A 24,648-nucleotide genomic window follows, 5' to 3' on the forward strand; every position below is an offset into this window, starting at 1 on the left:
TTGAAACAAAGTGCTCGAATGAGATTTTTTAAAATCTCCGCCACTCCATCCCACAAACAAAGTACTGTGTACCGAACGCCCTGTATTTATGCAGCATGACCTACTCGCCTTATCGCTGGTTATAATACCTCCTGCCATTTTTTAAATATTTCACTAGGGCCTTTTCATTCGTTTTCATGTATTTTAAAAGCGTTGCTTTCGACAGCATACTCTATCGAAACTGCCGTGTCTCTGTGTCTCGCAGTTGTGCACAACCCGCCGCCGGTAGACGTCTACTATACCGGCTCTGGGTTTCCGTTGTGTACATGTAAACAGAGACCCACGTGGTTTGACCTCTTTCTTGGAAGGTCAGCGGAGAAGAAGGGTGACTCCGAGGACAGTAAAGGTACATACACGCCATCGACGGCAGGCCCGGCTATTCGATTAAGACGTATTCCTTTTAAATGGCTTCTAGAAAACTATGTTACTCGCTCTTCGAAGGTCCGACAAGTAAAAATGTGTGAATTTTCGAAATTTGGTGTTCAAATACACAATTTCCGTTTTACTTCATTTGTATCCCATTGAACAGCTCACCTTTCCGCATTGTCAATTACTTCTGTTTCCGTGTGAGGATAAAGATACAACATCACCTACTGACTCCTTGGAGTCTGAGCACCGATGTACATACGTACGGGGGAATTGCTCTGAACGATTTGTCGGAAAGGCGCACTGTTGTTGAAAGGAGTTGCTTGTTTCTGAGCCAAGCATGGAGCATACAACTCCTGCTGAATAAGTTTCAGTCACTCAAGTATGCTACGCATAACAGAGAAAATGGTAAAATTTACGTGCGTGCACACGTGTCTTAGACTAGGCGAATTCAAGCGCATAAAAGAAATGTTTTACCCAATTGTGATGCTGGGAATATCACTAACCAGTCCTGCTGGCCAATGGCAATACGCACTTACGAATTGAAAGCTTTGTTAATTCGGTCTCTAATCGACATGTAGCTTTGTGTATTTCATTTTACGATGGCACTCTCTCATTCGTTTTAGTATTATTAGGCTGACCCACTTAAATCACGAAAAGCGTGCTTACTTTCCTATTCAACTTACTTTACTATTCGCAGGTTTCGTCCACGGTGACAGCTGCACCTCTATCGAGGCATTGCAGAAGGTTAACTGGAGCCAGACTAGCGAAGCCGCATCAAGGAAGCTGCGAGGCTTGTTCAGAAGATTCCACAGCACAGAAGACACTAGCTTGGGAGGCGACGTCTTACCGTCCACTGCGTAAATGAGCTTTCGCTGATAGTCCTTGGTATAGAAAAGCAGCAGTGGATGACTAAACTTGTTATATTAAGAGTCCTGTCACTTAACCGCGAGTGTGCAGCACGATGCCACGCGGTCAGACGGTGTAGCACGTACCGAGAGTCACAAGTCATGCGTTGTGCGTGCGAATTCCACTCTAAGAGAACAGATTTCTGGGCTGTTTGGTTCGGTTCGGTTCAGCGCTATGGCTTCATTGAATTCAATTCTGTCACGGTTTATGCTTCAGTTACAGCGCATTATTGTTATTTCTTGCTTCGCCCAGGCAAGCCGTGTGCTTCGTTTCCGGCATACTATTCCTGATGTTTGGCATTGGCTTGCTGCTGTATTACGTCTGGGAAGTGGACCACGAGGTGGAGGTGCGCACACTGCGCGGCCGCTACGCTGGCCGCACCCTTGTGGTAGGTGCGAAACACGTCCACGAGTTCCTTGGCATCTACTTTGCACGCGACCCCGTCCGTAGCATGCGCTTCCAGCAGTCCCTGGTGATGGACAAACAGATGCTCCTTACTAAGGCCCTTTCGATGAAGCCGTGCTGCGTACAGGACAAGGACTACGCCATGGAAGACATTGATGGCCCAGTGAGCGAGCGCTGCCTGCACCTAAACATCTGGACGCCGATGCTCCCCGGGCGACGATGCAAGAGCGATTGCGGACTCAGGTAACAAACCATGCTGTTGGCCGCACTTCCCTCACCAGCTGTATTCCTTGAACACTCCAAATGAGACGTAAAGCAGTTCAGGGAAGATGGTGGTTTGAATTACGGGAAGTTGTCAAACAACGAATAAAGGTGAGGCCAACGCCTCGAGAAAGGGACATGTCTTCGCCAAAGTGTCAGACTAAAACAATGTTCCTTGTCGAGATGAGCGCTAGAGCAACATTTTTTTTTCTCAGTGGAAAAATATCGCAAAGGAGACGAAGCACTAGCCGAAAGAATACACAAGACACCGGTTAGCGCTCGTCCTGTGTGTTCCTTCGCTTGTGCTTTGCTTTTCTTTTTTTTTTTGATTGACGTGATGTAAGGAGATGTTGCCGCACAAATAAGGCGCCGGCTACTCCTTAGCTCTTAGAGTACATAGGGTCCATAAACATAAAGTACATAGGGTCCAAATTTCTAATCACAATTAACCTGCAGTAAATAAAATATACAATTTAACGTAAAAGTCAAGACATTACATAACAGTCAAAACAACACATTCAACAATCAAATATATGTGTACACACGGTGATGTTAAAAAAAATTAAGGGCAACCGTTCTTTAACATAACCAAGACAAAAATGGTCAACACGCACATAAATATACACTCTGCCGTTAAAACAAAACAAAGTTTAAATACGCTAGTAATGGCCAAGAATGCCACTGTGTTCAAGAAAAATTTTGAATGCTTTTAAAGCACACTTCTGTAAACCTCTTTTTGGCCATGGGCCCAAAACTTTTCTTTATCTTAGTGGTCTGTGGTCTAATGTCATTAACGATGATTTAAGTTGGCGTCTTCGTCCGTCGTGCTGTGGGCATTCTAGAAGGAGGTGATATATGTCTTCGTCTCCGAATACACAGTCACACTCAGGAGTTTCAGCGCGGCCAATTCTGTGCAAAAAAATGCTTGGTGTAGGCAGTGCCTAGCCTTAATCGGTCAATAAGGGTTTCCACACATCTGTCTAAAAATAACGGAACTTCAAATTCGATTAGTGGATCTATATGATATAAATTAAAGCTTTTACAATTTTCGTCGAACCACGTATTTTTACACATATTGAAAGATTTTGCCTTTGAAATGCTTCGCAATTCATTTTTGACATTGGAATAGAAACGATATCATTTTTGCGGTGTGCTTGTCGTGCTGCTTCATTAGCTGCTGTGTTGCCAGGAATGTTGCAGTGTCCCGGTATCCACTGGAACATTATTTCATGATGCTTTTGATTTGCCTCGGTGAGCTCGTTAAGTGTCTCGTCGATCAGACTGTCATTAATTGTTTTTGCTTTTGTGCTAGAGTGATGTTAGTGCCACCTGCGAATCACTGAAAGTCACTAATTTATGGACATCTCTTACACAATTGATAAATTTTATAGCACTTAGAATAACGAATAGTTCAGCTGTTGTACACGATCTCACGCGACATAATTTAAATGAATCTTGTACCTTGAGGTGCGGTACAATAAGTGCTGAAGTTAAAGATGTTGGTACACTGGAGCCATCTGTATAGACATGTATGTTATCAGGATATCGCATATATATCTGGTAAAACGCTAGTTGTTGGACGGCTCGAATGAACATGTCATTTTTAGGGGCGAAGCTCCTTAAGGCGGCACCCGTTCGTCCCTCGTAGTCGTCGTGGTCGTAGTAGTGAGTAACAAGTCTTACGCTTTGACCTCCAAGGTGGTGCCGGTGGGAGATTTCTCCTGTGCGTTGTTGAACAATAAAAAATTCGCAGCGTGCGCGTTAACTAAAAGCCGAATTCTTCTGTCTCTCATTCCCCATTAGCAGCCATTGGCATGTTCCAGTAGGAAACGTTAGTAGAAGCAGAAGTGTAAGTGTTAGCTAAAAGCCGACTTCTTCTGTCTCTCATTGCCATTAGCAGCCATTGTTTACCTCCAAGGTAGTGCCTGGTGAGATTTCTCCTGTGCGTGATTAAACAATAAAAATTTTGTTCAAAACGCCGTTGATTGATGAAATAAACCAACTAAAGACGCCAGATGTTTTGTAAAAGCAGAACGAAAGAACGCCAGATGTTTTTCTTAAAGTGTAGTAGTAGTAGTTATATGTAGCCACCTCGCCCGATCGTCAACGGGCGAGGTGGACCGGCAACGGCGCGAGGACCCTGCCGTACGAGAGTTAAATCACACTAAAAGACATACTTTGCGGGCGATACACTCTAGTGAGCTTTCAACTTTTCGTGTTAATGTACATGATAAAGAAATTATTTCTACGAAAAACGCAAGGCACACCTTGAGCAATATGTTTGGTTTTGGGACGCTAAATGGAACCATGAGGCGATGCGAAGCCGGAGCACTTGCACGATCGCGTTCCGTTGGCTTTCGTTGGGCATGCTACCGACCTCGCGTCGTGGAACGCGCGTCCTGTCTAGCCTTGCCTTTAATTCGCACAGGGCGAGCGGGGAATGCGGTCGCTCTTGGCGCTCTTTCGCTCGGGAGCGGACTTCTTCCTTGCATTTCACCGATCACAAGTGATAATGAAGGGACCACGTAAACCAACAGTACAATAAAAGTTTGATGTTTAATATATACACGATGTTTCACACTCTTTATATTATGTACTGGGCGCATTTCACGGAAGAGTTTCACGGTTTACAGATGATTCCCTCCGTAGCTTCGCCCCACTCATCATCATTCACCCCGTGGATATGCTGTGATTTTTTTCTCATTATGCCGTCCACTGACGCTTCGACCTTTGATAGCGTAAGCAGCCATGGAGGATAATCAACGTCTGAGTTAAAAAATTGATTCCTTGGCAATATACTGGCTTCTTCCTTAATTTCTTTATGAACACAGCTTCTATTCCTTTGTAACACCTACAAAGCCAATGGGTGGTTTTTATGTTGCGTCTGAAGACGAAAAAAATGCCGACATGTTTCTATACTTCTCGTGACTCTAAAGGGAGATTGGCGAGTCTCTGCTATTACAAGGGAACTGGAAGTCACTCGTGGAACTGCTAGACATATGCGTAATCCCTTAGCTAAAAGTTTTTGAACTCTCTGTTCCGACGTGGGTGAAAGGCCGTGTAAGATTGCCGCAGAGTACGCAATTATTTGTCTTATTAAATCATTGTGTGCAGTTAGTAGGGACGACACTGATGCACCCCATGACGTACCAGCAATTCTGCGAAGTATATTCACTATTGTATTAACATCGCTTTCGAGTATTTTTATGTGTGGTGTCCAGGACAGCTGCCGATCAAGTACTATTCCAAGGAATCGATGCTGTATCACAATCAACAAAGGTTGTCCTTCCAGCTGAAGGGCAACACAGCTGTCTTCGCATGCGAGAGAGCCATCTATCTCTCTATTAAAAAGTTGTTGATGGTATTTATGCCCTCTTGTAGTGTCGTCTGAATTCATTGAACATTAGTTCCAGATGTCCAAATGCACACATCATCTGCATACAGCGAGAATCGCAACTGAGATGGCAGTCGTCTTGCTAAATCAGCCATGACACAGTTGAAATGTGTCCTCTTCTGTCCGCTCCTGTCGGCTGCGCTGTTTTGCACTCATAATCACGTTGCACCAACACGCCCAACCCTACAGTCTTCTAAAGAACATAAAGCGTGCGCGCCGTGATGGAAATATATAGATGATGCCTCTTTCTGAGAAGCTATGTGAGCAGGTAATGGGTACCGTCTCTTTTACCGTCTCTTTCTGGTCTTTCTTCCTCTCCAGTACCGTTGCATAGAAATGCACATGGGTTGATGGGGGCGATATGCGTGGTGATTTCCTTTTATGTCGTTTATTCGGTTTTAGGCCGAGATCAATTGTGTATGCATGACCTTGCAAGAAGTTCACTGGAAACGTCGTCAGACATGGGGCTGCAAAAATGGTGACGGCATGTGCATGCGCGCGTAGCGTAGAAGAAATCGATAAAGCAGGAGCGAGCATGACGTTACACATCTAGCCTTGGCAAGCCAGCCTCTTCTACAATCACTTTGGGACTCCGCGATGGCTCACAGGAGCGATTCAACCCCGCGTGATTCTTGGACCATTGAGGCGACAACCAACCATTTGGAATATATCAAGTAGCTTTCCTTAAAGTCGGCGCCGTGTGCCGTTTACGCAGTCTGGTATTGCTGCGGGCACGTTGGATTCGCATCTGTTTGTCGCCGGCGGAGTTCTCCTGCGCTCCACATCCCACCAGAGGAAGGTCCCCAGGAGTCTTTTAAGGTAGGGGTACCCTGCAGTCTAAGGAAAGTCACCCTCGGCTATTTCCACGACTCGCGGTTGGCCGGACATGCGAGTGGCCGTAAGACTTTCTAAAAGTTGTGCCGCTCTGCTACCCGACCAGGCACTAAACGTGACTCCACGTGTGGCAATGCGTGAAGTCTCGTGCGGGCAAGCCCCACAGGCTCATGCAGCCGCCCCTCAAACCCTTTCGTTGCCCGCAACAGCGACTTGGGAGAGGGGGAGGCGGTCACACAACCCTGAGAAGGCTGGCTCCAAGCCACGCCAGCGGTACAACCTGCGGAAACACACCTAAGCAACCTTTCTCCCACTGACAGGTAGCTGGACTTTATTCCATACCATGACAGTGAATGGAGAATAACCGCTAAGGTGCGGCGGCACACGTCTGGAAGTGGTAGAAGGCCCTCTTGGCCGAAAATACCCTCTGACGTGTTGTCCAAGCCATAACCTGGCAAGCGCCCCCTTTGTTGGGCAGCATTATCAGGCAGGCACCCCTTTTCGGCAAGCCGGCTATGCCGGGGACATTTCTGTCCACTCCTGCGTCGCCCAGTCGTCTCCCTGCGCCTGGCTCTACCGTGCCACCAGCCTGTTCCCGACCAGCTGGCCTGCTGTTCCCTGGTCCTTCCTGCGGGGGCCTGGTTCCTGCCTTCTGGCCTGCAGACACCACCTCCATCCTGCCTTGCCCACCTGGCAGCTTCGGCAGCCGCCCTCGCCGACTGGTTCGCCCACTCAAGCTTTGGCCCAGGCCCGAGCGTGGTCGCTCCGGCTTCCGTTCCTGGCTGCCTCCTGTTCCGGCCTGCCGTTCCTGTGTGGCCCCCGTCCCTGCGACTTTCGGCGGTTGGCTGCCGCACGCAACTGGCAGCCACGCCTCGTACGTTCCCGGCTGCCAACCTCTCCAGTCCGGCGAACTTCAAGCGGGCTGGCTGCCCGCCCTTGTGCAGTCTTGCCCCCGTTCCTCCTGGGCTGTGGACCTTCTTCCCGGCGGTGGGCTCTCCCCTTGTGGTGGAACTTTTGGTGGGACTTTTGTGTGGCCATGGCCGACTTTTGGACTTGTACCTTCAGGAAGACGACACCCCCCTGTTGGACTTTGCCCCGTGGGCCAGCCCCCTTGCGGCTGAGCTGACCTTGCCACTTGGCCTCGGACAGCCTCTTTCACAGGCTGGCCTCGGTCTTTAGGAGGGGGGAATGTGGGGATCGAGAGCGTCCTCCTACCTGGCGCCTCGTTCCCCAGCTGCCGCGCGCGTGCCGGCCGCGTAGCCCGGGCGCACTTAGGCACCGGCAATCGCCAAGATGGCGGCCAGGGCGCCTCTTTGTCTGGGCGAGCCAAGCGTCGGCTCCGTCCCGCGCTGGCATGTCCGGGCACGCTACGCTGGCGCGCTGCGCGGGCCTACGTCACAACGCAGCGCCATTCCCCATTGGGCCGCTGGTGACATCCTCCTCTCCTACGAGCTAAGATGCGCCCGACGATTCGCTCGTGGCGGCAGATGCTCTCAGGCTAGCACGAGAGGTTGACGCGCTGCTCTAGCAGGCGGCTTCTCGTTCGGGTGCTCGACCGCTGCCCTTTGTGTGGTAGTCTTAGCGCCGCTGGCAAGCGTACTCGATCGGTCTTGCGGAGTTCCCCTTACGGCCTGCAAGCCTGTGACTGTCGTACTGTGCTGCATCTTGGGTTAATAAACCCGTTGTTGTTGTTACCCTGCCTCGTGCGTGGTTTCTGCGCCGTGTCGGAGAAAACGACGAACCCGGCCGCAGCGTCGTCGCACGCAGCGGCAGTGGAGAACGTCGCGTCTACACGGTCGCGCTCGTAGGTAAGCCTAGTGCAAACCTATCTCCACAATTGTTCCCAAAACACTCTTAGCTTTGTACATGATTGATGATGCTTCGGCAGCGAAGTATTAGCGACTGCTCGGCGCTCTTTCTGAGATGCGTTTTCTGTTTCTCGGCATAGGCTTCAAGGCAAGGGTTATGTTAGCGATAAAATGACCTCCGAAGTTTCACGGTATGCGTCGGAAGCCAAGTAGACTTTTTGATCGCAGGGGACATTGATTACAACTTAGGGCCTGAACCCCAGCTCGTTGGTACGGTAACACATTCAGGCATATGTTGATATACTATGTTTAATGGTACAAGGGCCACTTCTGGCCAAAGAGAGCCCAGACGTGGTATTTAATGTTCGTACGTATTCAAATTCAGGCATATATTCAGGTACATATTCAGGCAGGTGAAGCACAAAACAGACAGTGATGAGGCTGACATATACAAAGCTCCTTTTGCGTTCTCAACCTTTTCACTGTCCGGTTTTTCGCACTTCAGCTGCCTGAATAGATTACGATCGCTTGCTTTCGTGATAGATGGTGCTGTGACCCAAATGAGGCGACTAGAAGCCACATCTTGCCTATTACACGAGGACCGATTTTCTGCTTGTATTTTTTGATCGCTATATAGTCTTCAAGATGGACCCGTGATGCTGTCTCCTACTTTTTGTTGCTCCATGGCGCAGAGCATATTATGTCTGATTATTTTTTCTAGGCTTTTCTAGTAAGATCCACATAGACCCTGATTCTTATTACCTTCCAACACAAATAAATATGCGTACACGGTGTTCCACCCTTACTACGGTTACAATAAACGGTTACAAACGAGTGCTGATACTGAGCAGAGACAAGCCGGATTCATTGAAATAGCCTATTATACAATGTTCATACATCAGCCCATGACGCGTCTGTTTACCTTCGCTAATTACGCTGCAGGTGCCCTCCGTGACCTACATGCCGGTAGACGCGCCCGCGGGACTATTATCATACTAAAGAGCTGCACACGATAAGAAAAAGCTGTGAAAGATCACTTGCAGTATTAAAGATGCCTTAAGGCCATTTCCAAGTGGATCATGCACCTGCTACTTGCCAAGGCTGTACTAGTGGATGCTATTGTTAAGTTTCATGTACGCGTGTTTGGTGCAACATTAAACCAGGTTCCTTTTTTAGGGGCGAAGCTCCTTAAGGCGGCACCCGTTCGTCCCTCGTAGTCGTCGTGGTCGTAGTAGTGAGTAACAAGTCTTACGCTTTGACCTCCAAGGTGGTGCCGGTGGGAGATTTCTCCTGTGCGTTGTTGAACAATAAAAAATTCGCAGCGTGCGCGTTAACTAAAAGCCGAATTCTTCTGTCTTTCATTCCCCATTAGCAGCCATTGGCATGTTCCAGTAGGAAACGTTAGTAGAAGTAGAAGTGTAAGTGTTAGCTAAAAGCCGACTTCTTCTGTCTCTCATTGCCATTAGCAGCCATTGTTTACCTCCAAGGTAGTGCCTGGTGAGATTTCTCCTGTGCGTGATTAAACAATAAAATTTTGTTCAAAACGCCGTTGATTGATGAAATAAACCAACGAAAGACGCCAGATGTTTTGTAAAAGCAGAACGAAAGAACGCCAGATGTTTTTCTTAAAGTGTAGTAGTAGTAGTTATATGTAGCCACCTCGCCCGATCGTCAACGGGCGAGGTGGACCGGCAACGGCGCGAGGACCCTGCCGTACGAGAGTTAAATCACACTAAAAGACATACTTTGCGGGCGATACACTCTAGTGAGCTTTCAACTTTTCGTGTTAATGACATAATAAAGAAATTATTTCTACGAAAAACGCAAGGCACACCTTGAGCAATATGTTTGGTTTTGTGACGCTAAATGGAACCATGAGGCGATGCGAAGCCGGAGCACTTGCACGATCGCGTTCCGTTGGCTTTCGTTGGGCATGCTACCGACCTCGCGTCGTGGAACGCGCGTCCTGTCTAGCCTTGCCTTTAATTCGCACAGGGCGAGCGGGGAATGCGGTCGCTCTTGGCGCTCTTTCGCTCGGGAGCGGACTTCTTCCTTGCATTTCACCGATCACAAGTGATAATGAAGGGACCACGTAAACCAACAGTACAATAAAAGTTTGATGTTTAATATATACACGATGTTTCACACTCTTTATATTATGTACTGGGCGCATTTCACGGAAGAGTTTCACGGTTTACAGATGATTCCCTCCGTAGCTTCGCCCCACTCATCATCATTCACCCCGTGGATATGCTGTGATTTTTTTGTTTTCGACATTAATCATTCGCGCTACAGGATAGATTGCCGTTATCTTAAATGCGCTTTATATAAAATAGTTAGCCTTGAAGATTGGGCAAGTTGCTACTTCATTTTCAATCTTGTTACAGCATCATGCTGCAACAAGCTCGGAAATAAGATAACCACTGTTAATCTCAACTGCGGAACTATCTTATTTGCAAGGCTAAATCTCCTATAGATGTTATTTTTTTTTATGACGATGCAGTAGACAACCCCCATTACACCCCCGTATAATATCTAGACGATTTGCTGGATTTGCATCCTAATGTAATCACGCACAGATGACAAAGAAAGTGTGTGGCAGAAGCACACAGTAATTGGAATATTGCCGTGACAATGGAGCTGCCGATCCATTTTGTTTTCAATCTGATTTTTCGTATCAATCGTTGCGCCTTCATCGAGGATAACAGCGGGTTGCACGGTGATGTCCGAGCTAATGACGAGGAGCGATGAGGATTGAAATCTAAGTAGACCGTTACAAAATAAGAGGTCACAAGAGCTTACCATAAACAAATGTTATAGCGCGAACTCAGGACGAGGACAAAAGGTGCACGAAGACGATCGCTAACTTCCAACTAGGTTTATTGTGCAGAACACGAAAATATATACATGTCCTCGTCCTGAGTTCGCGCTATAACATTTGTCATGAGCTACCAACTAGCCAAGCCGCCACCCTTCTAACTTACCATAAAATTGTAGGCGTGGCTTTACTATCGCGAACACCGATAGACATCGGAGATGAGGGAAAGCCTCAGCGACGAAAGCCCTACGCCGCTTTACCAGACTTTACCCTCTCACTTCCTCCTCACCCCCGCTTCCCCTTCCCGTTCACCTCCCTCTTCTACCCCTCGCCACACTCATTCCTAGTATTGACACTCCATTACTTTACTATACTTTACTCTCTCCCTTCACCCTCAGCCTGGCTTCCTTTTCTCAACTCTGCTATGCGCTTGCACCCTCTCCCGGCTTAGCTACGCGACCCCGGTCGCGTACACGTAAAGTCGTTGCTCGGCAGTCCGTGGAAAGTACAATATAGGCTATTATGCTTTGCTTTTTCCAGGACTGTCCTGGTCGTCTTCGTGGGCCGGGACTTCCAGTACGGCGGCAACTCGCATAACTTGTACAGGGGTGAGCTTCTGGCTCTGTACGCTGACGCAGTTGTCGTGGTCCCCAACTACCGGCTCGGCCCGTTCGGCTTTCTCAACGGTCGCATCGTGGACATAACGGGCAACGTTGGTCTGTACGATCAGAAGGTCGCTCTCGACTGGGTCCTGGAAAACATCGAGTTCTTCGGTGGTAACCCCGAAGACGTAAGCCGTTGCAGCAATCGATACACCGCATCTATTTATATGCAGTTGGACTAAGAGCACATAGGCAATGTGACGCACGTACGTGGCAGTGTGTCCATGTTTCTTTTTCGTACCGTTCGCGAGAGAATAGTACAGATTTCTGTCAAACTATACATACTAAATTCAGTATAGAAGTGATAGCTGAGCGGGTTTGCATATGTTTGGGCTTGCAACAAAACGACGCGAAAAATAGATCACGAAGTAAAGGAAAAAAATTACGGTCATTGACCAAGTTTAGTTTATACCAAAGAAATTCATTCTAAATGCGGTAGTGGCCGACGCATGAACATAAGCAAATAGATCATGTATACATAAATGCAACCTCTATACTACAAGCGAGAGCTTGCTTTAAATGGCTAATATAGTAACTCGCCAGCCTTCATTATAAACTACATGGATGTCTGCTTAAGAAGACAAGTTCTTTTTAAAAATGAAATAGGCCGCTGATGGTGGTTGGATAACGCATGAGTATTTTTCTCTTCATATGAAGCATCCTTCAACAAAAGCAGCACGCGCGTGCGGTGGCCCGCTGTCGACAGCGCGGGTGGGTACCTTTATTGAAGAAGAGTTACATCACTGCTCCAACTCATACTGCGAGCATAAAGGAAAAATTTCGTATACGGCACCATGCCACCCTTTCAATAAGAAATTGCCTTTTCGTGTAATGAACCATGTCATGTTTTTTTTTTTATATCACAGAGCTTCGAATGCCGAGGTATTTAATTTTCTTAGCCATTTTGACAAAGACGGTGTAGACGGATGTCTGGGCTTGTTCAAGTATACAGGGTGTTTCAGCTAACTTGCGCCAAGTATACTTTTCAATTTCGCGCACTCTAAAGAAAAGCCGGAGAAAAAAATTGATCAGGGCAGCTATCTTAGCATAGATGAAATAATCCGACGTTGCTGAAAAAACGTTACAATTTTACTACTGAATATTTTTAGAGTCAAAATTTTAAAGGTGAATTAGGCAATCTTTCTTAATTACCGAGCTTATCATATGGGCAGTTATCTTAGCACTGATGTAATATTCCGACGTTTCAGAGCAAGAGCTACAACTTCGCATTGAAGATTTGTCGGTAGAGTTAATAATTAAAATGTTAATCAAGCAATTTTTGTTAATAACCCAGCTTTGGAAATCGGAAACGGCTCGGAAAAATACTGGGCCAATTCTACACACGTAGCGCATGTGTTTTTTCTTGTAATACTAGCCGCAAGTTAGCTGGAACACCTTGTATACATCGCTTGTTTGCACCGTTATCTTAATTCATCCTTTTCTTTTTCGAATAAACATCCAGTCGTTAATCAGCATTTGTACTTTCTGTTCCTCTTACTGCGTTTGCTGTTTTTGCATTTTACCATACCACGTGTGCCTTTGTCTCATTCTAGCAACTCCCCTGACGGACGCGCAACATAAAACAATCTAATAAATTAAGTGCTGCACTTTCCAGCGCAGAGGCCGATAATGCAATCGAGTGGCAGGCAGGTCTTAATTTATTCAGATGGTTTGAACAACTCAAAGTAGCAGCGCAAGGGCACAATTAATGCATTGCACGAGCGCTCTAGATTAATTTGACCAGAGCTGGGATACTTAGCGTGTTCCCGATGCATGAACGGCAGGCGTAGATTTTCCTGATTTCACGCCACCACGCCATTGAGAATCGAACCTGCGACCTGGATTCCAACAGCCGCATGTCGTAGCCACTGAACTATAATATCGAGTCTGGAATGGAGATTGAAAACTTGAAGACGCAGAATATGAATGAATGAATGAATGAATGAATGAATCCATAGTGTTTTTAGCGCGAAACGGCAACCCAAGGCAGAAGACAGGACAAAGCACTGCTCTTAGCTGACGCCATTTATTGCGTCACTCTATATACAGAACAGATACCAGAAGATCATGCGTGGTGTATACCATGCGCAGCAGCCACCACGAACTTAATCAACAGAGCGCACTCATGATAGAGAACCTAAGAAAAGATCCCGAGGCATTGTGCCGAATGAAATAATCAATGCATTAATTATTTACATACTTACTTTTTCTTAAAGGCATTCACGGGCTTTACAGAGGGATGGGGGGGGGGGGTAATACATACCACGAGAAACAAGAGGGCCATGGTACAAAAACATGAACAAGATAGTTGTACCTGTCTCAGTTAACTTGCCTCTATACTTTGCTATTTATATTTATAACTGTTACGTCGCAACGCCTACTTGATTGTGTAAATTTAGGCAGGTGTGGTCATATGTCATATTTTGCTCAACTTGTCTTTAATATATATATATATATATATATATATATATATATATATATATATATATATATATATGTGTGTGTGTGTGTGTGTGTGTGTGTGTGTGTGTGTGTGTGTGTGTGTGTGTGTGTGTGTGTGTGTGTGTGTGTGTGTGTGTGTGTGTGTGTGTGTGTGTGTGTGTGTGTGTGTGTGTGTGTGTGTGTGTGTGTGTGTGTGTGTGTGTGCGTATATTGAGAGAGAGGTAAAGGTTACGCTATTTTATGGATAGGCGTTATGTAAGGACAGTGTGGATGTTACAATCGACACGGGATACTTTTGTTCCAGATTGTCCCCGTAGGTCACGATGCCGGTGCCATCTCGATAATGCACCACTTGTTTGAGACGAAGTCACACTGGATGCAGCGAGTGAAACGCGTCGTGTTACACACGTCTTCGTTCTTTCGACCGTACCGAGACAACACGAGAGATGCCTTGCAGAATACCCTTCAGATGGGCCGGTTATGTTTCTGCCACCCAGAAGAAGGCGTCGACCTGGTGGTCGAATGCTTGCAGACAATACCCTCGAGCCGCCTGAGAATGGCGGCGAGGCATGCCTACACATTGGCACCCATCTTCGTCCCTTCGAACACGATAGAAACTATGGTGAGTGCACAGTTACTGTAAATCTCTAAAAATGGCTGATCTTGATATATACTGAGTATGCGGAGCGCAAATAAACGAAGACAAAGAGAAAACACATAAAAGACATATATTGGCGCTGACTTCCAAGTAGATTTATTGAAAAGCATGAAGCCAGCTTTTATACATGCGCGCATAACAAAGAAATGCAGTTTTGACGCGATTGCGTTAAAGAGCTCGTTACGCAGAAATTCCGGTGTCGGGGTCGGTCGAGATTGCGAGCCTGAAATCAGCGTTGTTCGGTAGCGAAAATTCGAGGTAGATGCAAATAAAGAAATAATTTTAAAAATCTTCGCTTCGAGCGGAACCGGAGATTCGAACCTGCGGCCCCTTGCTCCGTGGCGCGATGCGTTTAGCCGCTCGGCCACCTCGCATGCATCCTCCAGCGTACTAACGGTGACCTATTTATGTGCACCATTTGGCATTGGTGTTACGCACATCTTGGAGGTTCTTCAGCGGCTCTACACACCACCCGCGGAATGGCACAAAGGGCTCACGGCCGCGCTTTTAAACGACAACGCCCCGCCTTCCGGCCGTGTTTCGCCGCGCCGAATGCATGGATATTTGACCTGGAGGGCATCCGTACTTTGGCTTTTCTCGCGGTACGGTTTAGGCCTCCAGCGAGAAGCGAAGCGAGGCTAGCGAAAGGGAAGGCGATACGAACACTGTCCCACTACGCTATCGCGTTCTACTCTTGAAAGCAAAGCCACACTCCTGCCCCGGGCACTTGGGCGTTGCACTCCGAAGCGAAGATATTTTGTTATTGTTCCTCGAATTCTGATGCTAAGTTTAGAAACAGCTATATGTCGCCTTGATATACTCTGCGAATTCGCACGTTGTCCCCAGAAATAAATGTTCTAATGTACTTCCCATGCCTCGAACGGTTGTCAGAATTCCCGCTGCAGGTCTTGTCTTGGCTGCAACATCAATAACATCAAAAATTACAACATGTAAGAGCGCACACGCCAATCGTTCAATGGTTGGTATTCAATATTTTTTGTTCATCCCTGTTATGAGAGGTGGATCCGCTCTGAAGATTGTTACCTATTTATCTTAATATGAAGGATGTTCCAAAGCCATTCGCCTTTGGAACGACCTTCCCAGCACCATAGCTTCCGAAAGTGATGAAGAAAATTTTCAGGCATCTTCTAACAACCCATTTGTTAAAATAAATATACTCATCCTACGTATAAGATTGTTTTTTTTTTTCATTGCAGTTTTCGTTATTTGTGTGCAATTTTACGTTAAATAATCTTTCGTAATAGCGAAGCTATGTCGTATTCGTTGTGTGATTGTTTGTATTTTGCTGTGCCAACTTTTACTGGCAGAATAAAAGCTGTCGCATTCCAACGTGTAGTTGTTCTTGCCTCTTCGGTTTTTTTATCATCTAACAAAATATTAAAGTACGTTCGCGCGCATATGGGCTGTAAAATTTTCCTTCCTGTTCTCGTTTTTGTATAGATTTTAACCCCTTCATTTTGTTTTCAAATAATTGTACATGTTTTCAGGTTTCGTTGCGTTACCCCCCTTACGCAATGCCTCTAGGGGCGTGTAAGGTGCCTTAAATAAATAAATAAATAAATAAATAAATAAATAAATAAATAAATAAATAAATAAATTGATGCTAATTAGGTATAACCTGGTTTCGGTCACCGATCTTTCAGCCTTCGGCCGCTATTAAAATTCATAATTCGAGCGCTGCAAGACCATGGCTGAGGGACAAAGAGTTTCTCTTGGGCAACGTGGCGGACGAAGGTTCCTTCGAGTACTCAATGATCCTGAACAGACTGGCCGAGTTGAAATACGTTCTTCCGGAGGGATCTTTCCCAAATGTAACAGCAGAAATTATCACGTTCCTCTCCGAACTCCCCTTGGGCGGTCAGGTTGAAGTAAGTGAGAACTTGCTACAGCGTCATCAGTTTCTTACGGGCTCTATCGTCGCATCTATTGCTTATCGGCTCTTCACAGGGCCTGTGTATGTGGCTGGCGCTTCATTGAAAACGCTCACATTCTGCCTACGAAATAATTAATAGTTTCTTTGACGCCACATGTAATCGCACTAGCTCGGTATTTCCAGCACCCTTTTGCCATAGGTTACCTTTTCGGAGTGTATACTGCATGAACTCATTACACCATTTTAGAATATTACCGAGCTAAAACGAGGGCACAGTTCTAAAGGGAGAAAAACATTTCAATAAATATGGTAAGAAACGGCTAGTTGTATCCACTAAATGAACTTAAAAGGGAAGTGTACTTGCGTTACTATCAATATCCAATATCACAAATTTGTCTCGATAGAAAATCAATTTCTCCCATGACTATATACAAGAGTATAGATAGTTAAATAACGTGTAATTGCAGGTGAAGCTGCATTTTAAAAAAAAAAGCATTTTTTTTTAACAATGATACGCCTCATTCGTACTGAAAAAAATCTGACATGTATACGTAGCGTTCATTGCAGTAACTGTTTAGTGGACAGTTTACAGCGTTCAGCTGGCAGTAGCTTAGATCACATATGAGCAGTGAGCAATAAATTCATCGACAGGCAAGATATTCATGAAAAAGGCACGTGCCAAGATCCGTGCACTTTTAGAACTTGCATTCAGCTGTTGTGAAAAAACGTAAGAGCTCTGTGCATGGGCATGACTTTTGTAAGTAGTACGCTGCGCTCTTTTAATTTCGAAACCCTTCGTCTCTTCTTCGGAATACACAACAGAAGACATCATTTAAATAAAAACCTGGAAGTTCTGTCTTTTCTTTTTCTGCAAGAAACTTCTCCCTCTCAACTAAAAGGGAATAAAATGAGAAGTGCGACATCTATACTCCCTTATATTCATACTAAACAAACGTGAAAACGGCGTGATTGTGATGTTTACGCAAGGTAGAAGAGAAAACTATAGGGGTATTCTGCGAAATGTTGTCGATAAAATAGTTTAAGCCTATAAAACATAGAACACAGTACAGCTTCTAGCGAAATGTGTTGTAAGGAAACATCTGCACGGCTGTTATGTCATAAATAAATACAGAAAATGAACAATGGTGTTGTGTAATTGAAGATTAAAATACACAACAGACATAAATTTGAAACGTCTCTACCTGTCCGTGCAGACTTTCCCCACGACAAAAAAGAAATTGCGTACGCGTCCTACTCTGGAGGGCCTGTGCTCTGGAAGCCTGTGCTGGTTGGCATTGCTTTATGGTTAATAAAAACAGCACCCTTGAAGCAGGGGTGAAGAAATAGTAGGCATGACGCAAGCGTTGTGTCGTGTGTACTCTGCCTTCATCTGCGTTTCCAGTGCGATGTTTATTAGGCATCCTACTCGTTGCAAAACTAAACTACCAGTTGCGCCGGTGCTGCTTACGAAACTTGGTTTCATGTCTTAATTAAAGGAGATTCCTGTCATAAAGCACAGGAGTCTTTTCAGGTGGTGCTTTGTGAGTACGGCAGCAATGTGTAATGTGCATGGCGGCAGAGTTGTGAAACGGCTCCTAAGAAGACCAGGAATTCAAGTTTAGGAGTACGGGCAACTTGTGAGGTGGGAAAAAAAGGTCGCTGTCTAACCATTGCTCTGCATGCGTACTCGGTAGAGGCAACGATTTCTCCGTGCATCTCCATTTGTATATGTATAGGAAGCATTGCCGTGAGTTCAATTCAGTACAAAAAATATTAACAACAAAAGTATTGGAAGCATCCACATGGTAACATGTGACTATATTACGGATATTTGACTCATACGCATGTCTTTTCACTTATCAGAAGTGCGCGCGAGAAAATTTACGACAGACTGCTAGACTGTGCATTGTGAAACTGTCAACCAAGTCTTATAGGCATCCATTTATTTCGTTTTAAAGATTACCGAGCCAACATCGGCTTTGTTAAAAGGGTCATAAGTTGTAGGCAATCGTTTGGGTGCGGGCAGCCTATAATTCAGTGGTCTCATAGGGGTGCTCAATTTTACAGCAACTGATACGCACGTGCCTTTGATAACTTGTTTTACAATTTTTCGCTGTTTTAGAAGCGATGTTTGCCAAAGACATACTGCCTAGTTATCCAGCATTTTCCTTGTCGTAATATGAAGCAATTTTAACTGCGAACAGTCTAAGGGACCGCCCTGTCGTCCTCCCATTTCTCGCGTTGGCGTCACGCAGGTCCCCGCTTTTTATACACGTAGGCCGAACAGGCTGCATGTTTGGAATGCCAGCGCGCGCTTGCGCGTGAACGCCAGCGTCACCGAAGAGCTAATTAGTCTGTCCAAGCCAGCGAAGCGACAGCGAAACGCCAGCGTCGGGAGTTAGACGCAGATCTAAGGAAGAGAGAAGTGGAGGCGAAACGCCAGCGTTGGGAGTTAGAGGCAGTGCGCTCGGAGCAGCAAACTGTAGAAAAAGAGTAGAACGGAGACTATAGAACAGAAAATAGATAATCGCAAAACAAATCAGATAATCACAAGATAAGGACAGAAGAGGATAAAACAATATCACGTAATCACACAAAAAAAAGAACAGAAAGTAGATAAACACGACAACAGGAAAAAAAACATGCACACATGGGAAACAGGCAAATCGGTGCTCCGCCGTTCGTACAGCTTTCACTTGGGGTGGTACTGGCTTTGATCCTTTTTTTTTTTGGGAACCCCTACATAGAGTCTCACGATGTCTCTTCACGTTTTGCAAGATGTCGCGTTGTTATCAGATGCGATTAAATATAAAATTTACCGTACCCTTCGTATTTCCATCTAGGACATAATCGGCGAGTACAGGAAATGCTACCGTAATGAAACTTACATTGACGCTGACATGTGGAAGAATATATTGGGAGACATACTGGTCTACTGCCCTATGCAATACTTGGCCGAGACTCTATCAGCCCTCGGAAACAAGGTAGGGGGGATGCTCGCAAGAGTAACTGATGGCGCTTTGCTTGTGGGTTACATTGCATATAACAAATGAAGCTTTCTAATATCGCTCTAATGTAACAAACTTCTGGTGGCAGCATTCGCATCGCATCGTAGCAACACTACAGCCCATAACGGTTGTGTAACAGCAAACTGTGTTTTATGCGGTAACGTAAAGCTGCTGCTTCTTGAATCGGAATCGGCAAAATGAATTCATTTTGTTATAGCTAAAGTTACTTGCGTGCACAATTCGTATTGCCTGCCATGATACCTTAGCGGCTATGGTGTCACGCTGCTAAGCTACAGGACACTGGTTCTATTTCCAGCCTTGGGGGCCGTACTTCGATGGGGTCATATTGCAGAGACACCCGTATGCTTAGATTTAGGTGCACATCAGAGAACACCAGGTGTTCACACTTAATCAGTAGTTCTCTATTATTACCCTGCTCTTAATCGTATCGTGGTCTTGGCTCGTCAAATGCCTGAATTTAATTCTAATTATTTTTACGTGTTTAACAAATGCTCTCGAAATCGATATTTTAATTGAAAAAAGCACTATATTTAAGCGACTTCCCCGGCATTACTTTTACTACAATATGACAAATTTGAATTTGACTCGATGACTTGGCACTCAGAAAATTAGTAGCAGCAGTAAAGCTAACTTTTCAACCGAATTAGTCTAAGGATTGACCTTAAAGGGGTCCTGCAACACTTTTTTAGCGTGGTCAGAAAACGCTGCTGATCGGTAATCGAGACTCCCGAGAACACGCGAGCCAAACATTGTGGCGCAGCACGCGACCTGGAATGCACAATTAATTCTCAAGGTAAGCTAAAAATCGTTCCCTCTTCTCTCTGCAAACGATGCCATATAACCAAATTACTGCGTCATATACCCAATGTCAGCGGCCATTGGCTGATTTGATCATCGTGAGTTGCATAGTTACCGTGGCTGCCGCGGGATGCCGCCACGTGCCCGCGCGCACGCACGCGGACACACTGAAAGTAAGCCGCAAGTTTGATCAAAAAATGAAGTGCTCAAGGTCATGACGCGCACTGACGAAGGGACGCATCTTTGTGCCCCCTTGTCATCCCTCCACCCCTGCATAGCTTTCTGCGCGCTCGCTGGTACGAAAGGAGAGAGAAAGCGCTTAAAGCGTTCGACAAATCCTTGTAACTCCGCTCTTGCTTGATGGATTCTAAAAATTTTTGCGGCAGTCGATTCGCGAGGCGATAAGCTACTTCAATGAAGTCATTAGACGATTCCTTGGAAAAGCATGGTAGGGCCCCTTTAAAGCATGACATGAAGCCTGTCACAAATCATTTGTAAAGGCGGTATTTGGGTTGCGGCACGTGACTTATGATCGTTTATTATTTGCCCCTTTTAGGTGTATACTTTTGTCCTCGAAACAGGTCCAGTCTTCAGAGGTGGTGGACGCGCACAGCGTTACGACGACTTGCATTTCATGTTCGGGACTCCTCTCCGGTTCAAAGAAGGAGACCATCAGACCGACAAGGAGCGCGCAATCACATTCATAAGCTACTGGGCTGCGTTTACAAAAACCGGGTTTGTATCCATTTCAACTTGTGACTCGGGCTGCTAAATCAAAAAAATATTAATTTGTGTCGCGTAGCCTTTTTTTTTTTCGAGTATCTTTATTTTCGCGCGTACTGCACATCCAACGTCGTCGCTAGTTGCGTATATTTTATTAGGCTTAACGACAATCATCCTGTTCAGCGAGCATTACTTCTATGTTCTCGCCATTGTACGCCTAAAGCACTGGTGTAGCCGGGGAGGGGGGTTTTCGAACCGCCACCCCCCCCCCCCCGAAATTTTTCACGCTTGCACGTGCATGTATGCACGAACACGTACAAACGCACGCAGTAAGGCTCACCCTCCCCCCCTCCCCCCCCCCCCCAAAAAAAAAAGATTTCTCGCTACACACCTGCCCTCAAGTATCTGCTGTGAGGTTTTCGCCAAGTTAACTTTCTTGCCCAGACAAGTTTTCGTCTCCTCAGCCATAGTCTTGCCGCACTCGAATTATGAATTTTAATAGCGACCGAAGGGCAAGTTTTTTTCTTGCCCTTCAGCTTAACGGTTCAGATGTGTGAGACAATAAACTTGCAAGGGAACATGCCTACACTGTAAGAAGCTTAGATTTCAACCTGACGAAATATAATCTACAAACGGCCACACAACGACCTCTTTGGCGTATAAGCGCACTTAAAGACGTCAGTGTCGACAATGTTCAACATAACCAACGTGCGAAATGTTTCTGTACTCTCGAAGACACTGATTTCTTTATTACGTTTTTGGTAAGACCCTTTTAAGCCCGTTCCGACCGTTTCTAATCAACTTGTGCGGGGTCACGAGCTCGTCTCTTGTCGTTTCTTTCGCCGACGACCGAAACGCTCACACGGCATAACTAATGCCGCATTTTTGTCGATCCGTTTACTCTTTTCGTTCTTCGTGATAGCGTGATGGTGAAGCGAGGGGACGCTGATGTAAAGTAAACATAATAGTAGAAAGTGTAACTGCCCAGTCTAGCTGCCGCCATCAAAAAAGAAAAAAAAATGGAATCTAAGACGACTTAAGGCAAAAGCTAGTAGACATCCATTACGACGCATTCTTTGGCGCTGTTTTCAATGTCTTAAATTTGTTGACATCACCACTTGGTCTGCGTGCTACGATGCCGTGTTAGAACGAATGTGGCAAATCTTGGAATTCATTAAGACACATACGCAAGTTCTCAGCTGGATCAATATTTAAATTCAACTGTTTTTCTTGAAGACCTCCTGACGCTTCTACTTTATCGCCTCGACTTCACGCTTTCGCAAGGACGAAGTTAGCGGGCGCCTTGAGTCACACTTTTATTAGTTTTCTTTTCTTTTACAATTCCTGTTTTTTGCCAACTACGCCGTATTTTCGACGTATGAGAAATATGAGGTTTTCGCCTTCAAAAAGTAGAGAAACAGAGAAAGTAAACTGCCTGCGAAGGATGGCAACAAAGGTAGAGCACGAGGAATAACAAAAACGGCAGTAAAGAAATCGGAAGACAATAATTTAGCATAATAAAAGAGACAGCGCTTTGTTATTTGAGCCCTATAGCTCTCTGCGCGTGGACTACGACATACCGACGCAAATATTCGCAAAAGGATGAGGCTTGTGTCTGCTGTCACCAAAGCCAAGAACCTACACAATAAATTCTAATGAAACCAAGATATTCATCCAGCAATTCTTGCAAAAAGCCGGCTCCTGCCATACAATGTGGATGGAAGTACTAACTGGCAGTGTTTTATATTAACTGATCGTGTTTCATGCAACATGTTTTATGGATTTAAGCACCTGAAGGGAAATAGAAAAGAAAGATAAAATAACATATACGGAAGAACGGGTACGACGCTGGTTATTCTGCTGTATCTTTTTTTCTTTTAATTGCAATAGCAATTATACGGACACTCTCGACTGGTTTTTGCCGTCGTCGTCGCCGTCATGTCCCGTATAAAGTCCAAATTGATAACGACCCTCCGCACATTGTATGTTCTACCGCGGGTAAAAGCGTGCGAGCGGGGGCGACGAACACGGCTGAAGCAGAGATCAAACGAGCCGGCGCATCTCAGTCGCTCGGAGGGCGCATGCGATAACATCACCCTTCGGGAGGCCTGCCTTCGAAGCCGAGAGGACACACCACGCCCGTAGTGAACAAGCATGCAAAGACGCGAGAGGTGGGGTGGGTGGCGGGGATGGTGTCGCTCGAGTAGCAACTTTGAACTTTGATTCTAAGGGCGCGCTATCTCGGCAGCCATCAGCGGGCGGCTCGTATACCCTTCTACTTGCTGCGCTCTCAACGCGAAGAGTCTGTGCCGAAAGCGCATCTCTCCCTGTAGCGGCCGTATTCTCTTACACCAGCGTTTTGTAGAGTTACACGAGATCGGGTCCAAAAGAGTTAGCTACCAGCCTCACTTCATATAACATTGCAGCTTGTTGCTATCACATTCTTTGCTTCGCCCTTGCGAAACTCACTTTTTTCTGTTCAAGAACTTAAATTTAGGAAATGCTTACGAATAGCAGGCTTTCTGTTCCTAGGCAAGTAGGTCGAACATTGATATTCCTTACTCATCATCAGCAGCAGCAGCAGCAGCAGCGGTGCTGCTGCTGCAGATCATTATTTGACCCCTAAGGGCCCCTCTCGAGGCATTACGTAAGGAATGTGGGGGGTTGAGTGGAGGGACAAGTAATAAAAGCATATCACGAGAAAAAAAACAGTAGCAGAAACATACAAACAATAATAACTCTTAGAACGTTCTCGCACAAAATGTACACACGCGAAGGATAAAATAAAGCAACGTAGGTGGAGTTTTCATGTGTTTCCGAGTTTCCGTGTGTAAGCTGTTAATATTTTCTTTGCGCTGACGTGACTATTATGAAAATATTCCGCATTATTATCGTAATGTGCGTTTGTTTTAGATACCTTCCGCTTCCCACCAAATATCGCCTGTGAATACTTCACAAAATAGCTACTGCTCTCGCTTATAGTGGTAGATTGTCAGTATATTTACCTGAATGATCAAATCGTACGTGCATTTGGCTTTTTTTTTCTTTTTTTCTTAACACGACTTTTTCCTTTCACTTGTAGGAAACTACCCCGTATAGGTTCCACTCTAGAACCCTGGCCATCCTTCAACGCCAAGGATCCCAAAACAGTTCTCGTCAGACTGGAAAAAGGAAGCCGAATCGTTAAAACGTTCCGAGCTGAACAGTGTGATTTTTTAAGAAGATTTATCCTTCCAAAGCAAGGGAGCTAATTTATAGAGGCTCGCGTTTATATTCAGTGTGTGTGCTTAACAGGTAAAATGCGCTAATTGGGCACGCCAGAATTCGGAGACCCTGAAATGTGCATTCTGTGCTCATTTTGAACAATGCTATACAGCGTCAACATTCGTGGATTCCTAGTAAACTTGATATGGAACCTCTTCTTTTCTTTTTTCACTCGTTTTTAAATACTTTAAATACGTTTTAATGTTCCTCGACATCACAAGAGTTGAGATTTCGGTCGAAAGTTCTTGGAACAGCTTGAAAAATAAAAGTACAGCACTTCTCTAGCCGGCCCCGCCATCCGACCTGCTTACAAAGTGCCTTCCATGACGAGTCGCCGCTCTGTG

The 24,648-nt window shown here is 45.6% G+C and overlaps 1 protein-coding gene across 1 annotated transcript; it reads left to right on the forward strand.

The window, feature by feature from the left end:
- Nucleotides 1-1,603: 1,603 nt before the first annotated feature.
- On the forward strand, nucleotides 1,604-23,659 carry LOC119385231 (acetylcholinesterase-like). Its single transcript, XM_037652730.2, has 6 exons — nucleotides 1,604-1,962; nucleotides 11,375-11,624; nucleotides 14,243-14,560; nucleotides 16,261-16,485; nucleotides 19,334-19,474; nucleotides 23,573-23,659. Exons 1-6 carry the CDS (start codon nucleotides 1,604-1,606, stop codon nucleotides 23,657-23,659), a joined length of 1,380 nt encoding a protein of 459 aa, XP_037508658.2.
- The last annotated feature ends 989 nt before the right edge of the window (nucleotides 23,660-24,648 follow it).

This window comes from Rhipicephalus sanguineus, chromosome 3 (assembly GCF_013339695.2).
Source record: "Rhipicephalus sanguineus isolate Rsan-2018 chromosome 3, BIME_Rsan_1.4, whole genome shotgun sequence".
In the NCBI taxonomy this organism is placed as follows: domain Eukaryota; kingdom Metazoa; phylum Arthropoda; class Arachnida; order Ixodida; family Ixodidae; genus Rhipicephalus; species Rhipicephalus sanguineus.